This window comes from Girardinichthys multiradiatus, chromosome 15 (assembly GCF_021462225.1).
Source record: "Girardinichthys multiradiatus isolate DD_20200921_A chromosome 15, DD_fGirMul_XY1, whole genome shotgun sequence".
Lineage (NCBI taxonomy): Eukaryota > Metazoa > Chordata > Actinopteri > Cyprinodontiformes > Goodeidae > Girardinichthys > Girardinichthys multiradiatus.
This window is the reverse complement of record NC_061808.1, coordinates 27,633,051-27,656,700: the sequence shown is the minus strand read 5'-3', so window position 1 is coordinate 27,656,700 and position 23,650 is coordinate 27,633,051. Positions and strand designations below refer to the sequence as shown.

Below are 23,650 nucleotides of genomic sequence, written 5' to 3'. Positions count from 1 at the left end.
CTTGCTTTGACTCCCCCAGTGGATCCAAGAACAAAGATCTTTTGTCTTGTGGGTAGATCATCTAATAAGTGTGCAATCAACCGTCTTCATGTGGTTTTTGCTTATGACATAACTATTATATAAGATATTTTTAAAATATAAAAACAAATTCTTACCACTAATGTCCAGTGGTTGTGATGATTATTAATTCCCAGAATTACTTCATAATCCATTGGGTTCATCTGTGCTATTAAAAAGCAGTAAACATGTTTTGATGTCACCAACCAAAAATGTATGTTTAGTAATACAAACAATGTACCAAGATTAGAATTTGCTCTAAGTGCTACAGCAAAACCTGGTAATATATATTCAAGAATAAATATCACAACCAATAACATATTATCTTATCATTGATTCAAAACTAGTATTACCACATGGAAAACTCACACATAAACACATAGTAGAATGCATGAGATCTACCTTTAATCTTGGACTTTTTCCCTGCCACATTGCTGTCATTGCAAATGAATCAATAAAAGCAGCCTGACCTGTATTCTGGATGTTGTAATCCTTCACAATTACAGGTCCTTATCAAAATATTAGCATATTGTGATAAAGTTCATTATTTTCCATAATGTCACGATGAAAATTTAACATTCATATATTTTAGATTCATTGCACACTAACTGAAATATTTCAGGTCTTTTATTGTCTTAATACGGATGATTTTGGCATACAGCTCATGAAAACCCAAAATTCCTGTCTCACAAAATTAGCATATTTCATCCGACCAATAAAAGAAAAGTGTTTTTAATACAAAAAACGTCAACCTTCAAATAATCATGTACAGTTAGGCACTCAATACTTGGTCGGGAATCCTTTTGCAGAAATGACTGCTTCAATGTGGCGTGGCATGGAGGCAATCAGCCTGTGGCACTGCTGAGGTCTTATGGAGGCCCAGGATGCTTCAATAGCGGCCTTTAGCTCATCCGGAGTGTTGGGTCTTGAGTCTCTCAACGTTCTCTTCACAATATCCCACAGATTCTCTATGGGGTTCAGGTCAGGAGAGTTGGCAGGCCAATTGAGCACAGTGATACCATGGTCAGTAAACCATTTACCAGTGGTTTTGGCACTGTGAGCAGGTGCCAGGTCGTGCTGAAAAATGAAATCTTCATCTCCATAAAGCTTTTCAGCAGATGGAAGCATGAAGTGCTCCAAAATCTCCTGATAGCTAGCTGCATTGACCCTGCCCTTGATAAAACACAGTGGACCAACCCCAGCAACTGACACGGCACCCCAGACCATCACTGACTGTGGGTACTTGACACTGGACTTCCGGCATTTTGGCATTTCCTTCTCCCCAGTCTTCCTCCAGACTCTGGCACCTTGATTTCCGAATGACATGCAGAATTTGCTTTCATACGAAAAAAGTACTTTGGACCACTGAGCAACAGTCCAGTGCTGCTTCTCTGTAGCCCAGGTCAGGCGCTTCTGCCGCTGTTTCTGGTTCAAAAGTGGCTTGACCTGGGGAATGCGGCACCTGTAGCCCATTTCCTGCACACCCCTGTGCACGGTGGCTCTGGATGTTTCTACTCCAGACTCAGTCCACTGCTTCCGCAGGTCCCCCAAGGTCTGGAATCAGCCCTTCTCCACAATCTTCCTCAGGGTCCGGTCACCTCTTCTCGTTGTGCAGCGTTTTCTGACACACTTTTTCCTTCCCACAGACTTCCCACTGAGGTGCCTTGATACAGCACTCTGGGAACAGCCTATTCGTTCAGAAATTTCTTTCTGTGTCTTACCCTCTTGCTTGAGGGTGTCTATAGTGGCCTTCTGGACAGCAGTCAGGTCGGCAGTCTTACCCATGATTGGGGTTTTGAGTGATGAACCAGGCTGGGAGTTTTAAAGGCCTCAGGAATCTTTTGCAGGTGTTTAGAGTTAACTCGTTGATTCAGATGATTAGGTTCATAGCTCGTTTAGAGACCCTTTTAATGATATGCTAATTTTGTGAGATAGAAATTTTGGGTTTTCATGAGCTGTATGCCAAAATCATCCGTATTAAGACAATAAAAGACCTGAAATATTTCAGTTAGTGTGCAATGAATCTAAAATATATGAATGTTAAATTTTCATCATGACATTATAGAAAATAATTAACTTTATCACAATATGCTAATATTTTGAGAAGGACCTGTATAGCAATAAATGCATTAATAGACTGCAAATGTATTAAAAGACCAAAGATTAGCAAAATAATGTAACAACTTTGAAATTTAAAAACAATATAACTGAACCTTTCCTCCAAAGTAACTCTGGCAAATAAAGAGCAAATGTTTCCAAATTCACAGGACTTGTTGTCCATGATGAGAGGAATAAACACAGTGAAGGACTTGTTGAAAAAAAAATGTGTTCCCATGTTATAGAGGGGGAACTGATTATTTCAGCTGTCTGAAATATTCTGTTCCCCCCTGTAATTCTGGCAAATAAAGAGTAAATGTTTCCACATTCACAAGAATAGTTGTGTATGATGTGAGGAATGACCCACCCAAAATATATGGTGATTGGTTAATCCCTGTCCCATGGGGCAACAAAACATTACGAGGTGTGAGAGTCAGGCTGGAATAGTGTTCCCCTATGATGTTCCTATAAATATTTTCCCCTCTTTTTAAAAGAGAGGAAATATGTTCTCATACATGACAGGGACAATATGTTTAATATAGGAATATGTAAAATACTTAAATAATACTAGAGCGGATTATTTTAAACAAAAAAACATCAGACAGTACCATTATCAAAACAGTAAAATGTCTTTTATAAATCCAGTATTTGGTCATATTTTACGTTAAAACGCGATTTACCAGAAAAATAAGCTACACTCTCATCTATTCAGGAAGCCAACAGAGTGAGCATCCATTGTTTTATATCAGTAATAAAAAAGTAGAAATAAACACTATGTGTTGGAAAATAGTGTTTGGTGGCTGACTGATGACCGTCAAGTTAAAGTGAACATGACACAAGTTGGAAAAGACGTGGATTCTTTCGGCGAAACAACACGAAACTGTGCAAAAACAACCTCACAAGACCAGGTTCAATTTGTATTTATTAATTTTTTCTAGGAGCTGTTGATTAAAAATGAAGTGACAACATTGACATGAATACGTTTCCTCGTTTTAACGACAAATCGATCAAAAAAGCTGTGAAGACGGTCGGATCCGCCTCTCTGGCTGCAGTGCGCGCTCCCGACACAGGGGGAACAGAATATTTCAGGGGAACAGAATTTCGCACAACACCGGCCACCACGACTGAAGAATTCTCACCCTTCTGTCTTCCAGAAAATCGCCTGATTTCTGGAAAACAGAAATCCTGTCAGCCAATAAAACGAGGACGACCCCCACTTCCGTACAACTCCTCTCTGATTGATCGTAATGTCGTGCCTGTGTTGCATTCAGCGAAGCCGGGAAATGATAAAACTTCCTTCTTGTTTAATATCATAGGGCGGCTCAGTTCATGGAGATTTCTTCTTTCTCTGGTGAAAAACAGATCTGGGGCTTGATGAGAATCATTCGGGGCTAGAGCCGGGAATGCCCAGTCCAGGTAACGCCACTGCACAGCACCATCTAACTCACCTCAAATGCAACATGAACTTTGATTGCACTATTTCTGTGTCAGAGTTAAGGGGGAGGGACCTGGATTGGATCTATTTCTCACTGTAAACATGTTCTCATATCTCCTTGACAGTGTTGACTAAAATGGCTGTTTTACACCTACTGCTGGGTTTGCTTGGTAAAGCCCTCTTCCTGCTGTCTTGTCTACTTTTCGTTGCCTTCCTGGGTTACTGCTTGTACCTCAAGTACATTCACATGAAATATGACCACATACCAGGGCCACCGAGGGACAGGTAAGCCAAGCTGGGTTGGTGTTTGTTACTGTTCTCTGCAAACATTTGTTCTGACATTGTTTCCTTTTTCTTTTCCACAGCTTCTTCTTTGGCCATTCACCAACACTTTTGAGGATTATGAAAAGAAATGGAGTAGTGCATGACAAATTCCTGGAATGGTAACCACAGTAGGTTTACACAGTACTTACTTAGTGCACTCAGCTTGCCAGGGAATGTGTGCTTCACTAAAAATGTCTAATCTGTTTAATTAACTAATAGTTTAGTATTAAATTTCCTATTTGCCTTTGTGCTAGATTTATAATTCACATTTTAAAATAAATATTAACATGTCATTTGCAGGTCTGAGACATACGGACATGTTTACAAGATAAATTTTCTGCATTACGTTAGTGTGTTTGTGACCTGTCCAGAGACAACAAAGGTAAATATACCAGAGTTTTGCAAGAGAAGTGGTGTGAGAGTGCAGGCACAATGAATGTGTGTCTGCAGGGGAAGGTAAATATAAAGCCTGAAGTCTGGAAATCTTTAAGTATTTATTATTTTATTCATTCCTGTTTCAGGAAATTTTGATGTCCCCAAAGTATCCTAAGGATAAAGTAGTCTATAAAAGACTCTTTAATCTGTTCGGACAAAGGTAGTGTCTTCAGATTGTTCTTATATATATTTATCATAAAGAACCAGTTTTTGGTGCTTTTATTCACTGAGTTGGTGAACCAAAAGTTGCAAGCATTATAGTGATGCTAATCCGCGGGCATTTACAGGTTTTTTGGCAATGGCCTGATAACAGCTCGGGATCATGAGATGTGGTACAAACAACGTCGGATCATGGACCCTGCCTTCAGCAGCTTGTGAGTCTTTTATGTCTCTTCTCATTATTTGATGTTGGGCCAGCCCAAGGTATAAGAAAAGTAAGCATTTTTTATGATTCCCCAAACCAAGGAAGCCCCCAAGAGCACAGATATTAGCTCTCAGAGTAGTATGTCTGGACGTTCACCAGGCCATTCTAACACATAAATACGGTTAGATCTAAATCCTTCCTCCTTGTCCTTCTGGGCTCGTATTCTCAAATATTCTTAGAGTCCTGTCAGAAAGCTCCTACCTTAGTCTAAAAATTCTTGCCATTGAGTCTTAGCTTAAGAGTGTTTCAGGTCGCTGCTGTGGGCAACTCTGAGCGAGGAGATGCCAGAGATTCCTATCTTAGAGAGGATGTGTGGTTGACCCCATTGGTAGATGTGACACTGTCTAAAAGCTGTGATTGGTTGTTGCAAAAAACAAAATGCCCTTCTGGTAATCAGTGGAGAGATATTAACCAATGATAGAATTTAGACTGGATTAAGAAATGTGTGAATCATGATTTTTAAAACTAAGTACAATTAAATAAATTTTCACACAGCATCACAATGGTTGAACATTATTTACATGCTCATCATTATTTTGGTGTGCTTATTATGTTTACTCACTATGCTTGTCATTTTCGTACCTCATCTATTTGATATTAATGTGGACACTCAGCTGTCAGCATTTTACTGTGATTACATTATTGTATAAAGAGGTTTCATTTGGAAAAACAACCAAAAAGGTGGAGAAAACCAAACTGGACAGTCCAGCAAAGCCTGCTGTTAGCACAGCTGATAAAGAAGAGACTGTTGAAAGGTAGATTTGGTCCCAGGATCATGGTCCGAACAAACAGGCATACTTAGAGCTCATTGCCAAGCCATCAATGCATTATTCTCTCTGCTTTTACGCACAGACCTGGAATGTGACAAGCGCTGGTACCTGAAGCTTGAGAGGAGATTGCAGCACACAAACAAACTTCTTCACAGACAGGTGGGGGTGTTGTAGATAACCATTGAGGCCAAGGCTACTGACATCACCATGTACAAAATAGCAAATACTTATTCACCTCATTTACATCATTGTTTAAGTGTCTGACCCATACACGAATGCTCTCAAGAAAAGAGAAAAGTTTTAAAGAGTTTATGGAGAAACATTGAATTTGAATGTGCAGGTTGTCTTAATCCAGAAGCTTCCTGGGGAAACAGGTCAGCAGAGCCACTAAGGGAAAGAAGTAAAGATAAGCGGAGGAATATATACTGGGAGGAATGTTATGAGGAGGAGAGTGAGGCTTACAGGTTGAGTAGGAGATGAACGCAAGAAAGAGTGAGCGAGAATCCAGGGGGAGAGGCCCGTGTGCCGGTTTGTATGTGTGGCCAAGTGGTATCAAAAAAAGAAAGAAACAAAATGCAAATAATTGGACTAAATAAAGTTAACTGATAATTAAGATTTAACAACACCACCTAAGACTTACTGGGCTAGGACCCAACTCCTCTGCACAGGTTAGAGACACGGGGTGAGCAGTGTGAGAAAATAAACCAATATTTTAAGAGTTCAATCATTTTATTACAGTTGGGTGTCAATATCATTAAAAACAAAATTCCTTTTCTAAAATTGTCCCAAACAAGCCGAAATACTAAAAAGACTTTACAGTAATAAAGGTTGTAAGGTTTATGATTATTGATTATAAATATTTATCAAAAATTATAATTAAAAATCATAATTAGAAGAAATAAATTCTAACCAAAAATCATTTCTTACTGATAAAGATCAGAGAGACACTCTGGTGGTTTGATTATTGGGCTCAGAGCACTTCATAATTGCAATTAGTTAATGATCAAGTAATAATTGATGATTATTAACCAACAGCACACCAAATGTCACTGTGTTATCTATAACCTGTTTCACCAATGGTAGAATTCTAACCTTATCTTGACAGATAATCCACTCTTACACAAAATAAACACAAACACTGTCCCTTTATCTATTCATTTATTAAACCAATAGTCCCTCTTACAATCAAACTATTCTGGTCCAACAACATTCACCTAATTAGGCATGCACTCTTCTACAAAAAGGGGTACACTAACAATCAAAAATAAGGATATGTGCTGAGGAAAGATGGAGGTCAAACCAGCAGTTTTTGGACAAATGAGAATAATACAACAATTTGGATTAACTTGGAAAGATGATCAAAAACCACTACACTATGAAGCCTTTCTCCATGTGTGTTTCTTGACCGCAGCTATCAGCTGGTAGAACGGTAGGTACACGCCCCTTAGCCACTAGCAGCTGACAGCCCCAAATTTTAAACAGAGGGTCATAAAATTATGAGGCGGGAGCTCGGTGGAAAAACCCCAAGGGTAATAAAATGATGGAGCGAACAATAGAGTGGCCAGGCCACGAGGTCCAGACTTCCAAAGTTCAGCTTTAACTCCTGGCTGATTGGCAATCAGCAGGACGAACCCATCCAAACTTGAATGCAACCGCTCGTTGCGCTTCCACAGTATTCAAACAGTAAATCAAAACAGTTCAGTATAAAACACTTCAATCAATATTGCATGCAACAAGTTGATACCTTGGATTAACTACTGGGGATCCCAATTCATCTTAACTATGCCTCAGCCTGCCCAGACCTCTAATTACACCTATCCAAGTTAATATAAAACGAATGAAATTACTTTGACGTCGATTTTGGATGGGTCGTAGGTCTAAGGAAAAAACTGTGGGCAACCAGAATGTCACACGTCCGTAATCAAGTCAAAAACTGTAAACTTTTCATCCGTCCAAAACGGGGAAAATATGAGGAACCTTTGCAGTGGACTGAAAAACAAAGGGAAACTCGCCTCCTTGGAACAAACCATCTGTAGGTTTCACCTGCACCTGGGTTGCGTCTAACGGTCTTCGATCGGGGAATATAAATCTTCTGATTTTCTTGTATCAGACAGATTTCCAGCTTTCAAGTTTTTCTGGGAATGGACAATGTGGAGGAAAAGAAAACCCGCCTGCGAGCTTCTATTTATCCAGAGATTGCTTCCTCACCGTAGTCTCGTAGTCTGCATTTGGAAAGTTTGTTTCCTCAGCTTTCTGATGACGTCAGAGCTCCGATGCCCATCGCAGCAGCGCATAACGAGCTGCGCATCCCAGTGGTTAATCTGACCAAAATGGCAGGTGTGCCACCAACAAGGTGATAAACAGTCTTAGCCGCTGGGGATGTGGTCCTTTGTTTGTGTCCTGGTGTCTCCTCTGCAGCCTCGATCCTAAGCGGTCCTCACAGCCTTTCTCACAGTGGGCGGTCCCTCAGTGGCGTCTTCTCTGCTGACTTGATCCCCACTGCGATCCTCAACTATATTGCTTCCCCAGATTGCCTCTCCACAGATTGTCTCCGTCCTGTGCCTGTACCGTTCACTTTGTCACCACTGATTCTTGGCACCGTTTTCGCAGCTTCTCGCCAGTCCCAGCTTGTCCCCGGCTGTCATTCTACCCGCGCACCCTCTCTCTGTATTTCTATTGTCCTTCTCCTTTAACAGTGGGTACGGAAAGTATTCAGACCCCTTTAAATTTTTCACTCTTTGTTTCATTGCAGCCATTTGCTAAAATCAAAAAAGTTCATATTATTTCTAATTAATGTACACTCAGCATCCCATCTTGATAGAAAAAAACAGACATGTAGACATTTTGCAAATTTATTAAAAAAGAAACTGAGATATCACATGATCATAAGTATTCAGACCCTTTGCTGTGACACTCATATTTAACTCACATGCTGTCCATTTCTTCTGATCCTCCTTGAAATGGTTCTACTCCTTACATTGGAGGCCTGCTGTGTTTAATTAAACTGAATGGACTTGATTAGGAAAGGCACACACCTGTCTATATAAGACCTCACAGCTCACAGTGCATGTCAGAGCAAATGAGAATCATGAGGTTGAAGGAACTGCACAAGGAGCTCAGAGACAGAATTGTGGCAAGGCACAGATCTGGCCAAGGTTACAAAAGAATTTCTGCAGCACTCAAGGTTGCTAAGAGCACAGTGGCCTCCATAATCCTTAAATAGAAGAAGTTTCAGACAACCAGAACTCTTCCTATACGTGGCCGTCCAGCGAAACTGAGCAATCATGGGAGAAGAGCCTCGGTGAGAGAGGTAAAGAAGAACCCAAAGATCACTGTGCCTGAGCTCCAGAGATGCAGTAGGGAGATGGGAGAAAGTTCCACAAAGTCAACTATCACTGCAGCCCTCCATCAGTCGGGGCTTTATGGCAGAGTGGCCCAATGGAAGCCACTCCTCAGTGCAAGACATATGAAAGCCTGCATAGAGTTTGTCAAAAAACACATCAAAGACTCCCAGACTATGAAAAATAAGATTCTTTGGTCTGATGAGACAGAGATTGAACTTTTTGGCGTTAATTCTAAGCGGTATGTGTGGAGAAAACCAGGCACTGCTCATCACCTGCCCAATACAATCCCAGCACTGAAACACGGTGGTGGCAGCATCATACTATGGGGGTGTTTTTCAGCTGCAGGGACAGTACGACTGGTTGCAATTGAAGGAAAGATGAATGTGGCCAAGTACAGGAATATCCTGGAAGGAAACCTCTTCCAGAGTGCTCAGGACCTCAGATTGGGCCGGAGGTTCACCTTCCAACAAGACAATGACCCTAAGCACACAGCTAAAATAACAAAGGAGTGGCTTTGGAACAACTCTGTGACCATTCTTGACTGGCACAGCCAGAGCCCTGACCTAAACCCAATTGAGCATCTCTGGAGAAACCTGAAAATGGCTGTCCACCAACGTTCACCATCCAATCTGACGGAACTGGAGAGGATCTGCAAGGAAGAATGGCAGAGGATCCCCAAATCCTCTGAATCCTTGGGAATGAAAAACTTTCACTCCCAAGAAGACTCATGGCTGTACTAGCTCAAAAGGGTGATCCTACTCAATACTGACAAAAGGGTCTGAATACTTATGACCATGTGATATTTCAGTTTCTGTTTTAATACATTTGCAAACATTTCTACATTCCTGTTTTTTTTCTGTCAAGATGGGATGCTGAGTGTACATTAATTAGAAATAATATGAACTTTTTTGATTTTAGCAAATGGCTGCAATGAAACAAAGAGTGAAAAATTTAAAGGGGTCTGAATACTTTCCATACCCACTGTATTTCCCTTTCAGTTCCGCACGACTACCATCAATAGAACACCTGGGTAAGTAGCAAGTTGACGTCTCCCACTCGGGGTGTGTAGTGGCCTGGGCTCAAAACAAAATAACATGCACAAAAAAAATCGCACAAATGAATTGACATGAACCACAGCAACTCGGAGAAATCTAACTAAATGCACAGCTACTAAATCATGCAAAACAAAAGGTCATATTCCCACATCTGGAGGACTGGAGGGAGATGGTTGAGAGAGCAACCGTGGTGGAGTTGAGAGTGTCAGAGGGCGGACAGGTTTCCTGGGTTGCCAGTCGTGGAATGAAGATCAGAGGTTTGTCTTTGACTGCAGGAGTTGTACAAACTTGAGATCCTGGAACATACTCGGAGGAAGATCTCGATCTCAGTATTGGAGGTTAGGGAAACATAAGAACCTTAAGCCTTGAGAACCAACGACACTCAAGCAAACAGTGACTGGCAGCCAGCTCCTCATATACACCAGCAGATGGTTGATGAGAAACAGGTCTGCAGCTGTACACCTACTGAGGTCCACCCTCCGGTAAAGCTGGTTCCGCTGCATCCTCCAGTGGCGACCCAAGGTTTCAGGAAAACACAAACCAACCACTCAAACACAAACCATGCAATTCTTGATATCACCTGTTAGTGCTGAGTTTGTGCTAGACCAGATTCTCTTGCAGCAGTAGATGTGATGTTGAATGGAGGAATGGAGAGATTTTTTTTTATTAAGTCAACTTTATTTATATACCGCTTTTCAGCAACAAGTCACTCAAGGCGCTGTCCATAAGAAAAAACATTACAATGATACAGAAAATTAAACAACAGAAAAACAAATCAAATGACATTAATAATCCTTGGGGGTTTACTTGAAAAAATACAGTCCTTCTAAAAAATCTAGGAATTCTTCTAAGCTGGGTCACTGCTATAACACATTTTTAGTCCAAACCTTCAAATACTAATAATGTTTGGCTTTCACTGGTATGAAATAGTTGTAATACAATCCTTCTAAGAAATCTAAAAATCCATGAATCCTTCTAAGCAATCTAAAAATCTATGAAACCACATTTATGTAAAAAGAGGATAAGAAGAAAGACCACCTTTGTAAGAGGAGGGAAAAAAATCATTTCACACTTTATCCTTAGCAGGATACAGTTTGAGATATCAAAAAAAACTTCAGCACAAATAAGCAACACATATAAGAAACAACACATTGCAGGGATACGATGAAGGCTGTATGTCATGGGTGCGTGTTTATATGAGCATGTGCGTGTGTGCATGTGAGTGTGTGCAAAGTAAATCCATGTAGCACTGTCACAGAGGCCATTGTCCTTGACGGTACAATGGAATGTTCATCAACTGGCCACACAGTTCTGACCAGGTCCACAGATGTCCTCAGGGAAGGGACGGGGCATAGGGAGCAGAACGTTATGTTTACATAACTTCCAGGAGAAGTTGAAAATGGCCAGACATCAAGGCTGTGCAGGGGAGCCAGATTCAGAAAAACAATTATTTGGGTCAGGCTGACTCTTAATTTTCCGACTTGAGAGTCTCGCTGGTGCTTCTCAATGGCGAATCCAAACAGCCAAATTCCTGGTCTTTTGCCAGATCCGAGCGTGCAACTTCTCCAAGATTTATCCCATTTTACCTCTGAGTCCAGCAACCGCAGCCAGCCTGCAATCTTGTACGATCACATCCAGTTTGCGATTCTGCTCCCTTAACATTTCAGTCTGAGTGTTGATAGCTCTGCAGATCCCTTCACATAAGCCGGGCAGCCTTGCAATTGCCAGAACTGCTGCCAACGTTTCCCAATTTCACGATATGCCAGGTAACCGCCAACTCCGAAACGCTGAAATCCTGTTATCAGAAATCCAATTATGTACACATCTTCCACGTCCTCGACTGACATCATTGTTAGACACACAATCCTCCACTTCTGCCAGGGGTCCATTGTGTATCCGGAAAAGAATGTCCCATCTGGACAAGAGGGCTTTCTCTTACCCTGTCTTCCCGCCGAGAAAATTTGATAATTTTGTTGAGAGACCAGCTGACCAGATCCATAATTCACAATTCGGGAGAGGCTCAGAAAGAAGACAAGACACAGAGCAGGAGCAGGGCAGACAGGGGAGGGTGCGGGAGACAGGAGAAAATCGTCTTCCTCCACCGAGAGCAGAAACAGAAAATAGCAGGGAATAGTGGATGTTGATAGGCTTAGGAGAGATTGTTAGCAGAGGACACATGGGAATTATGAGCATGTTTAATCCAAGCTAAGAACTGACGCATATCAGATGGGTTGGTGGAGGTGACAAATTTTGAGGGAGGTTTTGAGTCCCTGATTCTTTCTTTTCGTTTCACTATTGGATTAGGGATGGAAACCAGACGTTAGACTAACCTTAGCCTCCAGGGCGGTGCAGAACTGTTTCCAGATGTGAGAAATGAACTGGGAACCACGATCAGATAGGATCTCCTAGGGTATACCATCCTAGGGTATACCTACTTAATCTGGAAAAATAGCCTACTGTTGTACAAAAAGACACTTCGCCAAGCTAGAACAGTTTATTTCTCATCATTAATAGAAGAGAAGAAGAATAATCCAGGTTTCTCTTTAGTACAGTTGCTAAACTTACACAGAGTCATAGCTCTGTTGAGCCATCCATTCCCTTAGCTCTTAGCAGCCATGACTTTATGGGTTTCTTCTTAAATAAAATTGATTCTATTAAAAATAAAATTTTTGACATACTCCCGAAGATGATTACTTCATCCTCAGCAAGTGAGACAACATTGGAAATAACTGCAGAACCTGATTTGTGTTTGGACTGTTTTGATCTTGTGAAGCTTCCTGAGTTATCAGAAATATTAGCTTCATCTAAACCTTCAACTTGTATGTTAGACCCAATCCCAACCAAATTATTTAAGGAAGTGTTCCTTCTGATTACCAGCCCCATTTTAGATATGATTAATCTATCTTTAGTAAATGGATATGTACCACAGGCTTTTAAGTTAGCTGTAATTAAACCTTTACTTAAGAAACCTTCGCTTGATCGAGATGACTTGAAAAATTACAAACCTATATCCAATCTTCCATTCTTATATAAAATTCTTGAGAAAATTGTTGCTAATCAAATGTGTGAGCATTTATACAGCAATGACCTGTTTGAAGAGTTTCAGTCAGGTTTCAGAGCTCATCATAGCACTGAAACAGCTCTGCTGAAAGTCACTAATGATGTTCTTATGTCCTCAGATAATGGACGTGTCTGTTCTGGTTCTGTTAGATCTCAGTGCTGCATTTGATACAGTCGATCACAAAATTCTCTTAGAAAGGCTGGAATATGCTGTAGGGATCAGGGGAACGGTGCTAGGCTGGTTTAAATCTTATCTGTCTGACAGATTCCAGTTTGTTCATGTAAATGATAAATCATCTTTAAACTCCAGGGTTAATTGTGGAGTACCACAGGGCTCAGTACTTGGGCCAATTCTCTTTACTATATACAGGTCCTTCTCAAAAAATTAGCATATTGGGATAAAGTTCATTATTTTCTATAATGTAATGATGAAAATTTAATATTCATATATTTTAGATTCATTGCACACTAACTGAAATATTTCAGGTCCTTTATTGTCTTAATACGGATGATTTTGGCATACAGCTCATGAAAACCCAAAATTCCTATCTCACAAAATTAGCATATTTCATCCGACCAATAAAAGAAAAGTGTTTTTAATACAAAAAACGTCAACCTTCAAATAATAATGTACAGTTATGCACTCAATCCTTGGTCGGGAATCCTTTTGCAGAATTGACTGCTTCAATGCGGCGTGGCATGGAGGCAATCAGCCTGTGGCACTGCTGAGGTCTTATGGAGGCCCAGGATGCTTCGATAGCGGCCTTTAGCTCATCCAGAGTGTTGGGTCTTGAGTCTCTCAACGTTCTCTTCACAATATCCCACAGATTCTCTATGGGGTTCAGGTCAGGAGAGTTGGCAGGCCAATTGAGCACAGTGATACCATGGTCAGTAAACCATTTACCAGTGGTTTTAGCAAAGTGAGCAGGTGCCAGGTCGTGCTGAAAAATGAAATCTTCATCTCCATAAAGCTTTTCAGCAGATGGAAGCATGAAGTGCTCCAAAATCTCCTGATAGCTAGCTGCATTGACCCTGCCCTTGATAAAACACAGTGGACCAACACCAGCAGCTGACACGGCACCCAGACCATCACTGACTGTGGGTACTTGACACTGGACTTCTGGCATTTTGGCATTTCCTTCTCCCCAGTCTTCCTCCAGACTCTGGCACCTTGATTTCCGAATGACATGCAGAATTTGCTTTCATCCGAAAAAAGTACTTTGGACCACTGAGCAACAGTCCAGTGCTGCTTCTCTGTAGCCCAGGTCTGGGGAATGCGGCACCTGTAGCCCATTTCCTGCACACGCCTGTGCACGGTGGCTCTGGATGTTTCTACTCCAGACTCAGTCCACTGCTTCCGCAGGTCCCCCAAGGTCTGGAATCGGCCCTTCTCCACAATCTTCCTCAGGGTCCGGTCACCTCTTCTCGTTGTGCAGCGTTTTCTGCCACACTTTTTCCTTCCCACAGACTTCCCACTGAGGTGCCTTGATACAGCACTCTGGGAACAGCCTATTCGTTCAGAAATTTCTTTCTGTGTCTTACCCTCTTGCTTGAGGGTGTCAATAGTGGCCTTCTGGACAGCAGTCAGGTCGGCAGTCTTACCCATGATTGGGGTTTTGAGTGATGAACCAGGCTGGGAGTTTTAAAGGCCTCAGGAATCTTTTGCAGGTGTTTAGAGTTAACGCGTTGATTCAGATGATTAGGTTCATAGCTCATTTAGAGACCCTTTTAATGATATGCTAATTTTGTGAGATTGGTATTTTGGGTTTTCATGAGCTGTATGCCAAAATCATCCGTATTAAGACAATAAAAGACCTGAAATATTTCAGTTAGTGTGCAATGAATCTAAAATATATGAATGTTAAATTTTCATCATTACATTATGGAAAATAATGAACTTTATCACAGTATGCTAATGTTTGGAGAAGGACCTGTATATGCTTTCAATAGGTCAAATTATTAGGCAGCATGGGATAAATTTTCACTGTTACGCTGATGATACTCAGCTTTACTTATCCATAAATCCTGATGAGCCCAACCAATTAGATAGACTACAAGCATGTTTTGAAGATATAAAAACTTGGATGACGTTAAATGTTTTGCTTCTAAATTCAGACAAGACAGACGTTGTCGTCTTTGGACCGGAGTCTTTAAAAAAGAAACTGCTTAGTCAATCACTTAACCTGGATGGCATTAAATTGACCTCTGGTAATAAAGTAAAAAACCTTGGTGTTATTTTTGACCAGGACATGTCATTTAAATCCCATATTAAACAGGTTTCTAGGATTTCCTTCCTATCCTATCTAGGAGTGACGCTGAAAAACATTTGTTACTTCAAGGCTGGACTATTGTAATTCTTTACTATCAGGATGTCCACAAAATGCAGGTAAAAGCCTTCAGCTGATTCAAAATGCTGCAGCAAGAATTCTGATGAAAATTAAAAAGAGAGATCATATTTCTCCTATTTTAGCTTCCCTTCATTGGCTCCCTGTTAAGTCCAGAATAGAATTTAAAATTCTCCTCCTCACATATAAAGCCCTTAATGATCTAGCTCCATCATACATCAGAGATCTGATTGTTCCATATGTTCCTAACAGAGCACTTCATTCTCAGACTGCAGGTTTACTGGTGGTTCCTAGAGTCTCTAGAAGTAGAATGGGAGGCAGATCCTTTAGTTATCAAGCTCCTCTCCTGTGGAACCAGCTCCCAGCTTTAGTCTGTGAGGCAGACACCCTGTCTACTTTTAAGGCTAGGCTTAAAACTTTCCTTTTTGATAAAGCTTATAGTTAGAGTGGCTTAGTTTATCCTTCTTATTTCCAATGGTTATAATCAGTCTGACAGAGAGAAGTATCCCAATCATTGTGGTTTTTAGTATAACAATGACCATCAGTGGGACCCTTTGTGAGGTGCCTTGAGACGACATTGTTGTAAATAAGGCCGCTTAACTAAATAATCTGAACTGAAACTATCTGTGTAGTTATGCTGCTATAGGCTTAGGCTGCTGGAGGACATAATGACCACTTTCACCCTCTTCGCTACATTCTCACACTACTCTCCAAATTTGCATTGTTTGCTGTTATTTCAGCTTTTAACCTTGTTCTCTCTATTCTCTTCCTAGAAGCTACACCTGGCCTGGCTCTGTGTCTGCCTGTGACACCTTTCTGGAGAGGGGAATCGTCCGAGCTTCTGCTGGCAACAACTTAATGCTCACCCTCTACCGATGATCCACATAGCCCTGTCTTTTAGTGTTTAACCCTTTCTCTCTCCTAGACATGGAAATTGACTGCGCTTTTACTGTAACTAATTATATGTGCTCTCTTTCAGACTCTAACCTTGAAAACTGGCTCAGAGTTTATCTGTTCTTTCTTTCTAGGTGAAACGACTAAAGGAGCTACATCCATTAACATTTACCTTTCCTTCCCATAGTAAGTACTCCTGGATCAGTGCTTCTTTGTTCTTTTTGTGTCTCTGCTCTGTTCTCTCAAACCCCCAGTTGGTCGTGGCAGATGGCTGCTCACACTGAGCCTGGTTCTGCTGGAGGTTTCTTCCTGTTAAAAGGGAGTTTTTCCTCTCCGCTGTCGCTACATGCATGCTCAGTATGAGGGATTGCTGCAAAGTCAACGCCAGTGACTGTCCACTGTCTCTACATGCTCATCCGGGAGGAGGGAATGCTGCAAGTCACTGACTGGATGCAATCTGCTGGGTTTCCTTAGATAGAAAACCTTTTTATCCAATTTGAATAAAAAGCTAACTCCGACTGCACTGTTCAATTGTTAGGATTAATTGGAATGTATGTACCTGACTGTTGTGAAGTGCCTTGAGACAACATGTGTTGTGAATTGGCGCTATATAAATAAACTGAATTGAATTGAATTGAATAGAAGGAAGACTTGTTTGATGAGAAGTTGAGCCGTTTGGAGTGAAGTGGGCAGTTTTCTGAGTGGGATGAGATGACAGGCTTTAGAAAAACGGTCAACTAAAGTGAAAATGGTGGTCATACCTTTAGAAATGGGCAGTCCAGTGACAAAATCGATGGCAATATGAGACCAGGGACATTGTGGATATGGCAAGAGGTTGCAGAAGTAAAGATGGAGGTTTATTTCCGGTTTGTTTCTGCGCATATGAAACAGGCGAGGATGTAATCTTTTACATCCTTGTGAGTATTGGGCAGAATCTTCTGTTGATGAGAGTGATTGTTGGACTAGTTCCAAGGTGACAGGAGAATTTAGAAGTGTGGATCCAATGAATAAGGCGTGATCTGACTGATGATGGCATGTAGATACGGTTTGCTGGACCTGCCCCAGGGACGGGTTCTTCTTGTTGGGCTTGTTTGATGACTTCCTCGATCCCACAAAACACAACTGGGCAGACGAATGGGGGCTGGAGATTTGTCGTTGTCATTTGAGGCAAACTGGCTAGAGAAGGCATCGGGTTTGACATTCTTAGATCCTGGTCAGTAAGAAATGGAGAAAAGAACAGAAACCAACGGGACTGATGGAAATGTAGGCGTTTTGCAGTTCTTGTGATCAGTCCAAACCAGCACAGGATGTTCAGCAGCCTCCAACCAATGCCGCCACTCCTCAAAAGCCAATTTTATTGGAAGAAGCTGTCAGTCGCCCACGTCGTAGTTCCACTTTGTGGGTAATAGGCGGCGAGAGAAGAAGTCACAAGGATGAAGCTTAAAATCAGGTTCAGAATGTTATGGTAGTACAGCTCCGACCCCTATGTCAGAAGCAGCAACATCAAGAATAAATTGTTTGAGGCGGTTGGGGTGAACTGAGATGGGAGCCTGGGAAAAGCTCTCCTTGAGTTTAGAAATGCTTCTTCTGCTTCAGGGGTCCATGTGAAGGTGGTCTTGGTGGAAGTAAGGGAGATGAGAGGTGCTGCAATTTGACTGTTGTTCTTTATGAATCCGCGGTAGAAGTTTGCAAAGCCTAGGAATCTTTGTAACAGTTTACGTGTCTGTGGTGTTGGCCAGTTTATGACTGCCTTGGTTTTCTTGGTATCAGTACAAACCTGTCTTTCCTCGAAGATGTAACCCAGGAATGTAAATGATGGTTGAGAACTAACACTTCTCAGCTTTGACATATAACTGGTTTTTGAGGAAGCTTTGGAGAACTTGGCGGACATGTTTCTTGTGGTCGGCAAGGGTCTTGGAGTAGATCAGGATGTCCTCTAATTAAACAATCACAAAGAGGTTAATGAAATCACGAAGGACATCGTTTACCAGAGTTTGGAAAACGGCTGGAGCGTTGGTGAGTCCAAATGGCATGACAAGGTACTCCAAAATGGCCCAGGGGGATTCTGAAGGCTGTCTTCCACCCATCTCCTTGGTGCATGTGGACGAAATGATAGGCATTACGGTGATCAAGTTTAGTGAAAACAGTTACCCCATGGATGGGTTCGAAGGCGGATGAGATGAGTGGGAGTGTATATTTGTTCTTGACTGTGATTTAGTTTAATCCCCTGTAATCGATGCATGGCCGAAGTGAACCATCTTTCTTCAAAATGAAGAAGAATCCTGCCCCTAGTGGCAAAGATGAGTGGCAGATTATTCCAGCATCAAGCAAGTCATTTATGTACTGTTCCATGAATTCTCTTTCACTCTTAAGGCTCACTAAAGGTCCTCCTCTCTGCTCTTAACATGTGCTCACTTTAGGAGCTCTCTTAAGGCCTAAGGTGTTTTGTGAATAACTGATTTTACCAAGGTGAAATTCTAAGAAAAATCTTAGAATTCGAGAAATTCTAAGATTTTTCTTAAATTACATCACTAGGAGCTACTTTTAGTCTTAGGGCTCTTTGTGAATAAGGGCCCACATTTGCAGAGGGCAAGGCTAATATTTGTCCTTTCAACAAATTCACCCACCTGAGCTGTTGATCTCTGCAGCTCATCCAGAGTCACCATGGTCCGTTTAGCTGCTTCTCTGATTAAAGCTCTCTTTGCTTGTATTATTTGGTTAGATGGTGGACCATGTCTTGCAATTATGCCCTGCTTTGTGTTGGTCCATTACATTTTATCTTAATAAAATACACGGAAATTTGCTGTTAACAGATTTGATGTGAAAACATTTCAAACAAAATACTTTTGCAAGGTTTATTTTTGGTGTAATGTTTCTTGGTCTGAAAAAATGTTTTCTGTCAGGTATTTGAGAGGCCTAATGAGAACCTTCAATGAGAGAGCAGAGAAACTGATGGAAAAACTCTCAGAGATGGCTGATAATAATACAGAGGCCAACATGCTTCAACTTGTCAACTGTGTCACGCTTGATGTCATTGCTAAGGTATCCAGTATTTTTGCGGCTTGTTCTGCAAAATGTGTGGAAAAATGGGATAAAATCCTGTCTTAAACACTAATCATCTGGCTTAATGAAAAATATGTGCCTTTTTATTTCCTTGTCAAACCTTAGGTTGCTTTTGGTATGGAGTTAGACCTCCTGAATCATTCTTCACCCTTCCCCAAGGCCATCGAGACTTGTCTAAAAGGGATGCTGCATTACGTTAGAGATGTCACATTTGAGGTAATAGTTCAGTTTAGTTTTTTAAATGTGCACAAAAGATAACAAGCTCTTTACCAATAGAGTGTGTGACAACTTGAGTTTGCTATTCCAGTACATTCCCTGGAACAGAACATTCGTTAATGAAGTGAGGGAAGCTTGTCGCTTCCTGCGCACAACTGGAGCTCAGTTGATCCACAAGAGAAAGATCGCCATAGAAAATGGAGAGGATGTTCCGAAAGACATTCTCACGCAGATCATCAAGACTGCTGCCACAGGTTGTAATGAAAAGTTGAATGATATGAAAATTTTTTTTAGAGTGTCATGAATATTATTGGCTCGCTGATCTATAAAGCTACATTTATTATTGGATAATTTTACACATGTGGGCTACTTCTGAAAATATCCAAGAGAAGGGCGTCAATTTGATGAATTGTCCGTTTTATCATATTGCAGAGGAAACCATGACTGAAGAAGACGAGGAGTTTATGTTGGACAATTTTGTAACATTTTTCATTGCTGGTGAGTATTTTTGCTTCCCTTTTTGTTCCTTTGCCATGGTGCTTTCTTTACTCTCAATACTGAGAGGTTAAATATAAACTTGGGAAAAATATAGGCCGATTTAGCCCTAGGTTAATTTAACAATACATGGGTGTTGGACCATGTTTTGCTGAATATTGGACCATTTGCACATTGCTGGACGCCACCAGGCCTTCTGGCATCATCGGCTATTTTGTATCCCAGGCCAGTCCGCTACTACAAATCCCAGCGGCCACCGCGGCTGATAAGACGGGGGCTTCGCAGCTCTGATGCCACATTCAACTATATAACATGAAATAATAATATGAAAACGGCCCACCATTGCTTTCCAGCTGAAACCGAGAGGCGGTTATCACGCAACTGGAGCATCAATTCTGGAGAAGAAATCCCGCGTGGACTTTCATTCATTCTCCCCGTTGGCCAACAAAAAAGAAAATTCATGAAAAAAGTTTCTGGAATAGGAAGGCCAGAAATTTCCTTTTACCAATCGAAGACATGAGTTTAACACGTAACAGAAGAAAAAAACCCTCACAGAGGTTTCAAGGAGACGGATTGCCACCCTTGCCAAGGAGGCCAGAGGACGAAGATTGACCGCTCTTCTTGGAGTTAACTGTGGATGCGCAGTAACTTCCCCCCTCCTCTCTCTCTCTCCGCTCAGAGAAGACTTCAACACATAAAATCCATCCTTTTATTTTTATTTCTTTATTAGGAACAGCGTGGGCAGGGTAGAGTAGGTTTTAATGCGATTTAGAATCGCCACTTATAGTCTAATGTGTTCTGAATTGTATGTGCATGCCACTGTTTTGAAACTTGATTGCTGTTGAACTCTGAAGCCGCCCGCTTCTCAAGTTGTGTTTTCACTGTGTGACACCTGGAGCAGCTGCGCTGTTAAAATTGAACTGCTATAATAACTTCATGGTGAAAATCAACCATTTTCTTTGTCTTCGACACTTCATGTTTTATTAGTTGCCACCAAAAAGTTTACAACCCTTTGTGTGCTCGGACTTCCCCAACGGTGGGGGATGTTTCATGGCTCACAGTAACTAAGCTACACTTTCTGGCGGGCTGCTCCCCAAAACTCCATTCAACATCATATTCCTCTTGTCATATTATCACTTGTGGCCATAACTGCTGGTTTGATTTCCTACACACTCAATGCTGTTTTACTTTGTTTAGTTAGATATTTTACCCCCTTTTGTGTAGAACTTTGCATGTTTGATTAGGTGAAGATTAGTGAATCAGAAGAGCGAGTGTACCAGGGCTGTTGATTTAATCAATATTCACGTAGATAAAGAGAAGGCGTTTGTGTTTATTTTGTGCAAGAGTTATTAGTCAGTCAAAATAAGGTCAAAGTTCCCCATGTTTTGACAGAAACGGTTGATTAAACAGTGACATCTAGTAATAGTTATCAATTATTACTGAGTATTTAATGGTTGTAATTATCAAGGGCTTTAGGCTACAATTACAACACCAGAGGACATCTCTGGCTTCGATTCATAAATAAGGATTTTTGGTTAAGAAATTAATTTTCTCAAATTATGATTTTAAATTATAATTCTTGATAAATATTAATTAATCAATAATCAAAATCCCAACATGGGGTAGTGGGTTGACCCAGCATACTGGGATAGGTTTTTAACCCAAGAAATAGGTGAAGGTGAATTATGTCACATTTAAAGGCTACAAAAGAGTGGGTTTAAAAGAAAAACAAGTAATATTTCATTATTATTATTTTAATAATTTTAGTTTGATTCTGCATTAACATGTACAGCCAAGACTTGGCCTCACACATTTCTGTCATTTGTATGATGATCTTTTATTACACGGTGTCAATCAGTGGGTCTGTTTTTTAGGGATTAAAGTTTCCAATCATCTAAATTAAGGTTAAGTTAACAATGTTGATATACAGCTGCAATAAAACCTAATGTAGAAATAAATAAAGCTCCTAAGCCTGTTTATACTGGCTTTATGACCAGCTGTTGGGTCAAAGTGTGAATGTTTTACATAGCCTGCACTAGCCTATGCTTACTACTTAGCAGGTCATAGGCTAATACATGAACAAACTTGTTCTCTAATGTGAACTAAAGTTATTAAAACTACCCCACTCACTTTAGCATTATTCTACAGCATTATTTTACCAGGTTACAAATTCTTACTTCATCTCGTGGAAGAGATTCAGATCGCTAAAAAAAAGCTCCCAGGTTTTGACCCAAGTTTAGTTAAAGCTACCCAACTTCTTTCCCAACAGGATGAACCCATCATTTGGGTTAAAGAAACAACCCAGCAGTTTTTTTTGTATGTTTGGAAAAAGCTGCATTTAAATAATGTATATGTCAGGTATACAACTAAGGTATGCATCATACAAGGTCTATTTAAAGAAAAAAAGGAGGATTTATCTATCTTTGAATCATTCGTGTATTGTTGCACCATAAATTGTAAATCGATATTTTATATGATAGACAAAGTAAGTAAGTAAAATTTTATTTATATACCACCTCTCAAGACACAGATAACAAAGTGCTTCACAACACTAAAACAGATTACAATTGGAATAATATATTTATATATGTAAAATAAAAAAAGATAAGATAAAATCAAAAATAAACTAACCAAACGCAAGCCTCAAAAGATGAGTTTTTAGCTGTTTTTTAAAAGACGCCACCGAATCCGCAGTCCTTATACACAAGGGGACAGAGTTCCAGAGTCGGGGAGCTACTGTTGCAAAGCTCTATCACCCTTAGTTTTCAGCCTTGTGTGATGTACAGCCAGTAGGACAAAGTACTTCAAAAGGGGGAAGTGAAAAAACTGTTATCACAAAAAATGTTATCAAAGCATGTGTTTTTTTTAAATATTAATATTAAATTAGTTTTTTGGATTATTTCAACTTGATGTTTTAATTCGGATTTGCTAAAACTGCACCTTTCTAGGTCAAGAAACGACAGCCAATCAACTAGCGTTTTGCATCATGGAACTCGGAAGAAATTCTGAAATCCTGGAGAAGTAAGAACTAAAAATGAAGTGCCCATTCCTGGTAGTACAGTTAGTGAACCATGTTTGTTATGGACTGTTTATACTTTACAGAGCAAAGAAAGAAGTGGACGATGTCATTGGGATGAAACAAGAAATAAGCAATGATGACCTCGGGAAGCTGATCTATCTCTCACAGGTAATTTTTAACACCTGCTCCTTTATTCACTCTCTTCTGCAAGTTTATTTCTAATTTCTTTTTTAGCAGTCTTTATTACCATGTTTATTATTTTAATTATTTTGGACAGGTGCTGAAAGAGACTCTGAGAATTTATCCTACTGCTCCAGGAACATCCCGTGACATAGAGGAGGACATGATGATCGATGGTGTCCACATACCAGGGGGAGTCAGTTGTGGGGTGAGTCTTTTGCTGTTAAATGTGATTAACTAGAATGCAGATATGGATCACTGCAAAAACTAAGCACAATACAATTACTCAGTCTTACAAGAACTTAAGTTATAAGTCATAAATTATTGTGTTAATCCTAACTGACCTAAAAGAGGAGACTATTAGTCTGGTTTAATTTCTAACAGGGAGAAAAATATGTAAATATCTGGTTTCAACTGTACATGAAGCAAGGTATGTT

At 40.5% G+C, this 23,650-nt stretch overlaps 1 protein-coding gene across 1 annotated transcript in view; it reads left to right on the top strand.

Annotated features, from left to right (window-relative positions):
- Nucleotides 1-3,271: 3,271 nt before the first annotated feature.
- LOC124882576 (cholesterol 24-hydroxylase-like) overlaps nucleotides 3,272-23,650 on the top strand; it is a 29,362-nt gene continuing 8,983 nt past the window's right edge. The window contains exons 1-13 of the mRNA XM_047389050.1: nucleotides 3,272-3,570; nucleotides 3,715-3,874; nucleotides 3,955-4,032; nucleotides 4,214-4,295; nucleotides 4,435-4,508; nucleotides 4,636-4,722; nucleotides 19,144-19,282; nucleotides 19,409-19,519; nucleotides 19,611-19,773; nucleotides 19,952-20,017; nucleotides 22,963-23,035; nucleotides 23,117-23,201; nucleotides 23,311-23,421. Coding sequence (XP_047245006.1) covers nucleotides 3,558-3,570; nucleotides 3,715-3,874; nucleotides 3,955-4,032; nucleotides 4,214-4,295; nucleotides 4,435-4,508; nucleotides 4,636-4,722; nucleotides 19,144-19,282; nucleotides 19,409-19,519; nucleotides 19,611-19,773; nucleotides 19,952-20,017; nucleotides 22,963-23,035; nucleotides 23,117-23,201; nucleotides 23,311-23,421 — 1,242 coding nt within the window. The 5' untranslated portion in view covers nucleotides 3,272-3,557. The remainder of the gene's footprint in view (nucleotides 3,571-3,714; nucleotides 3,875-3,954; nucleotides 4,033-4,213; nucleotides 4,296-4,434; nucleotides 4,509-4,635; nucleotides 4,723-19,143; nucleotides 19,283-19,408; nucleotides 19,520-19,610; nucleotides 19,774-19,951; nucleotides 20,018-22,962; nucleotides 23,036-23,116; nucleotides 23,202-23,310; nucleotides 23,422-23,650) is intronic.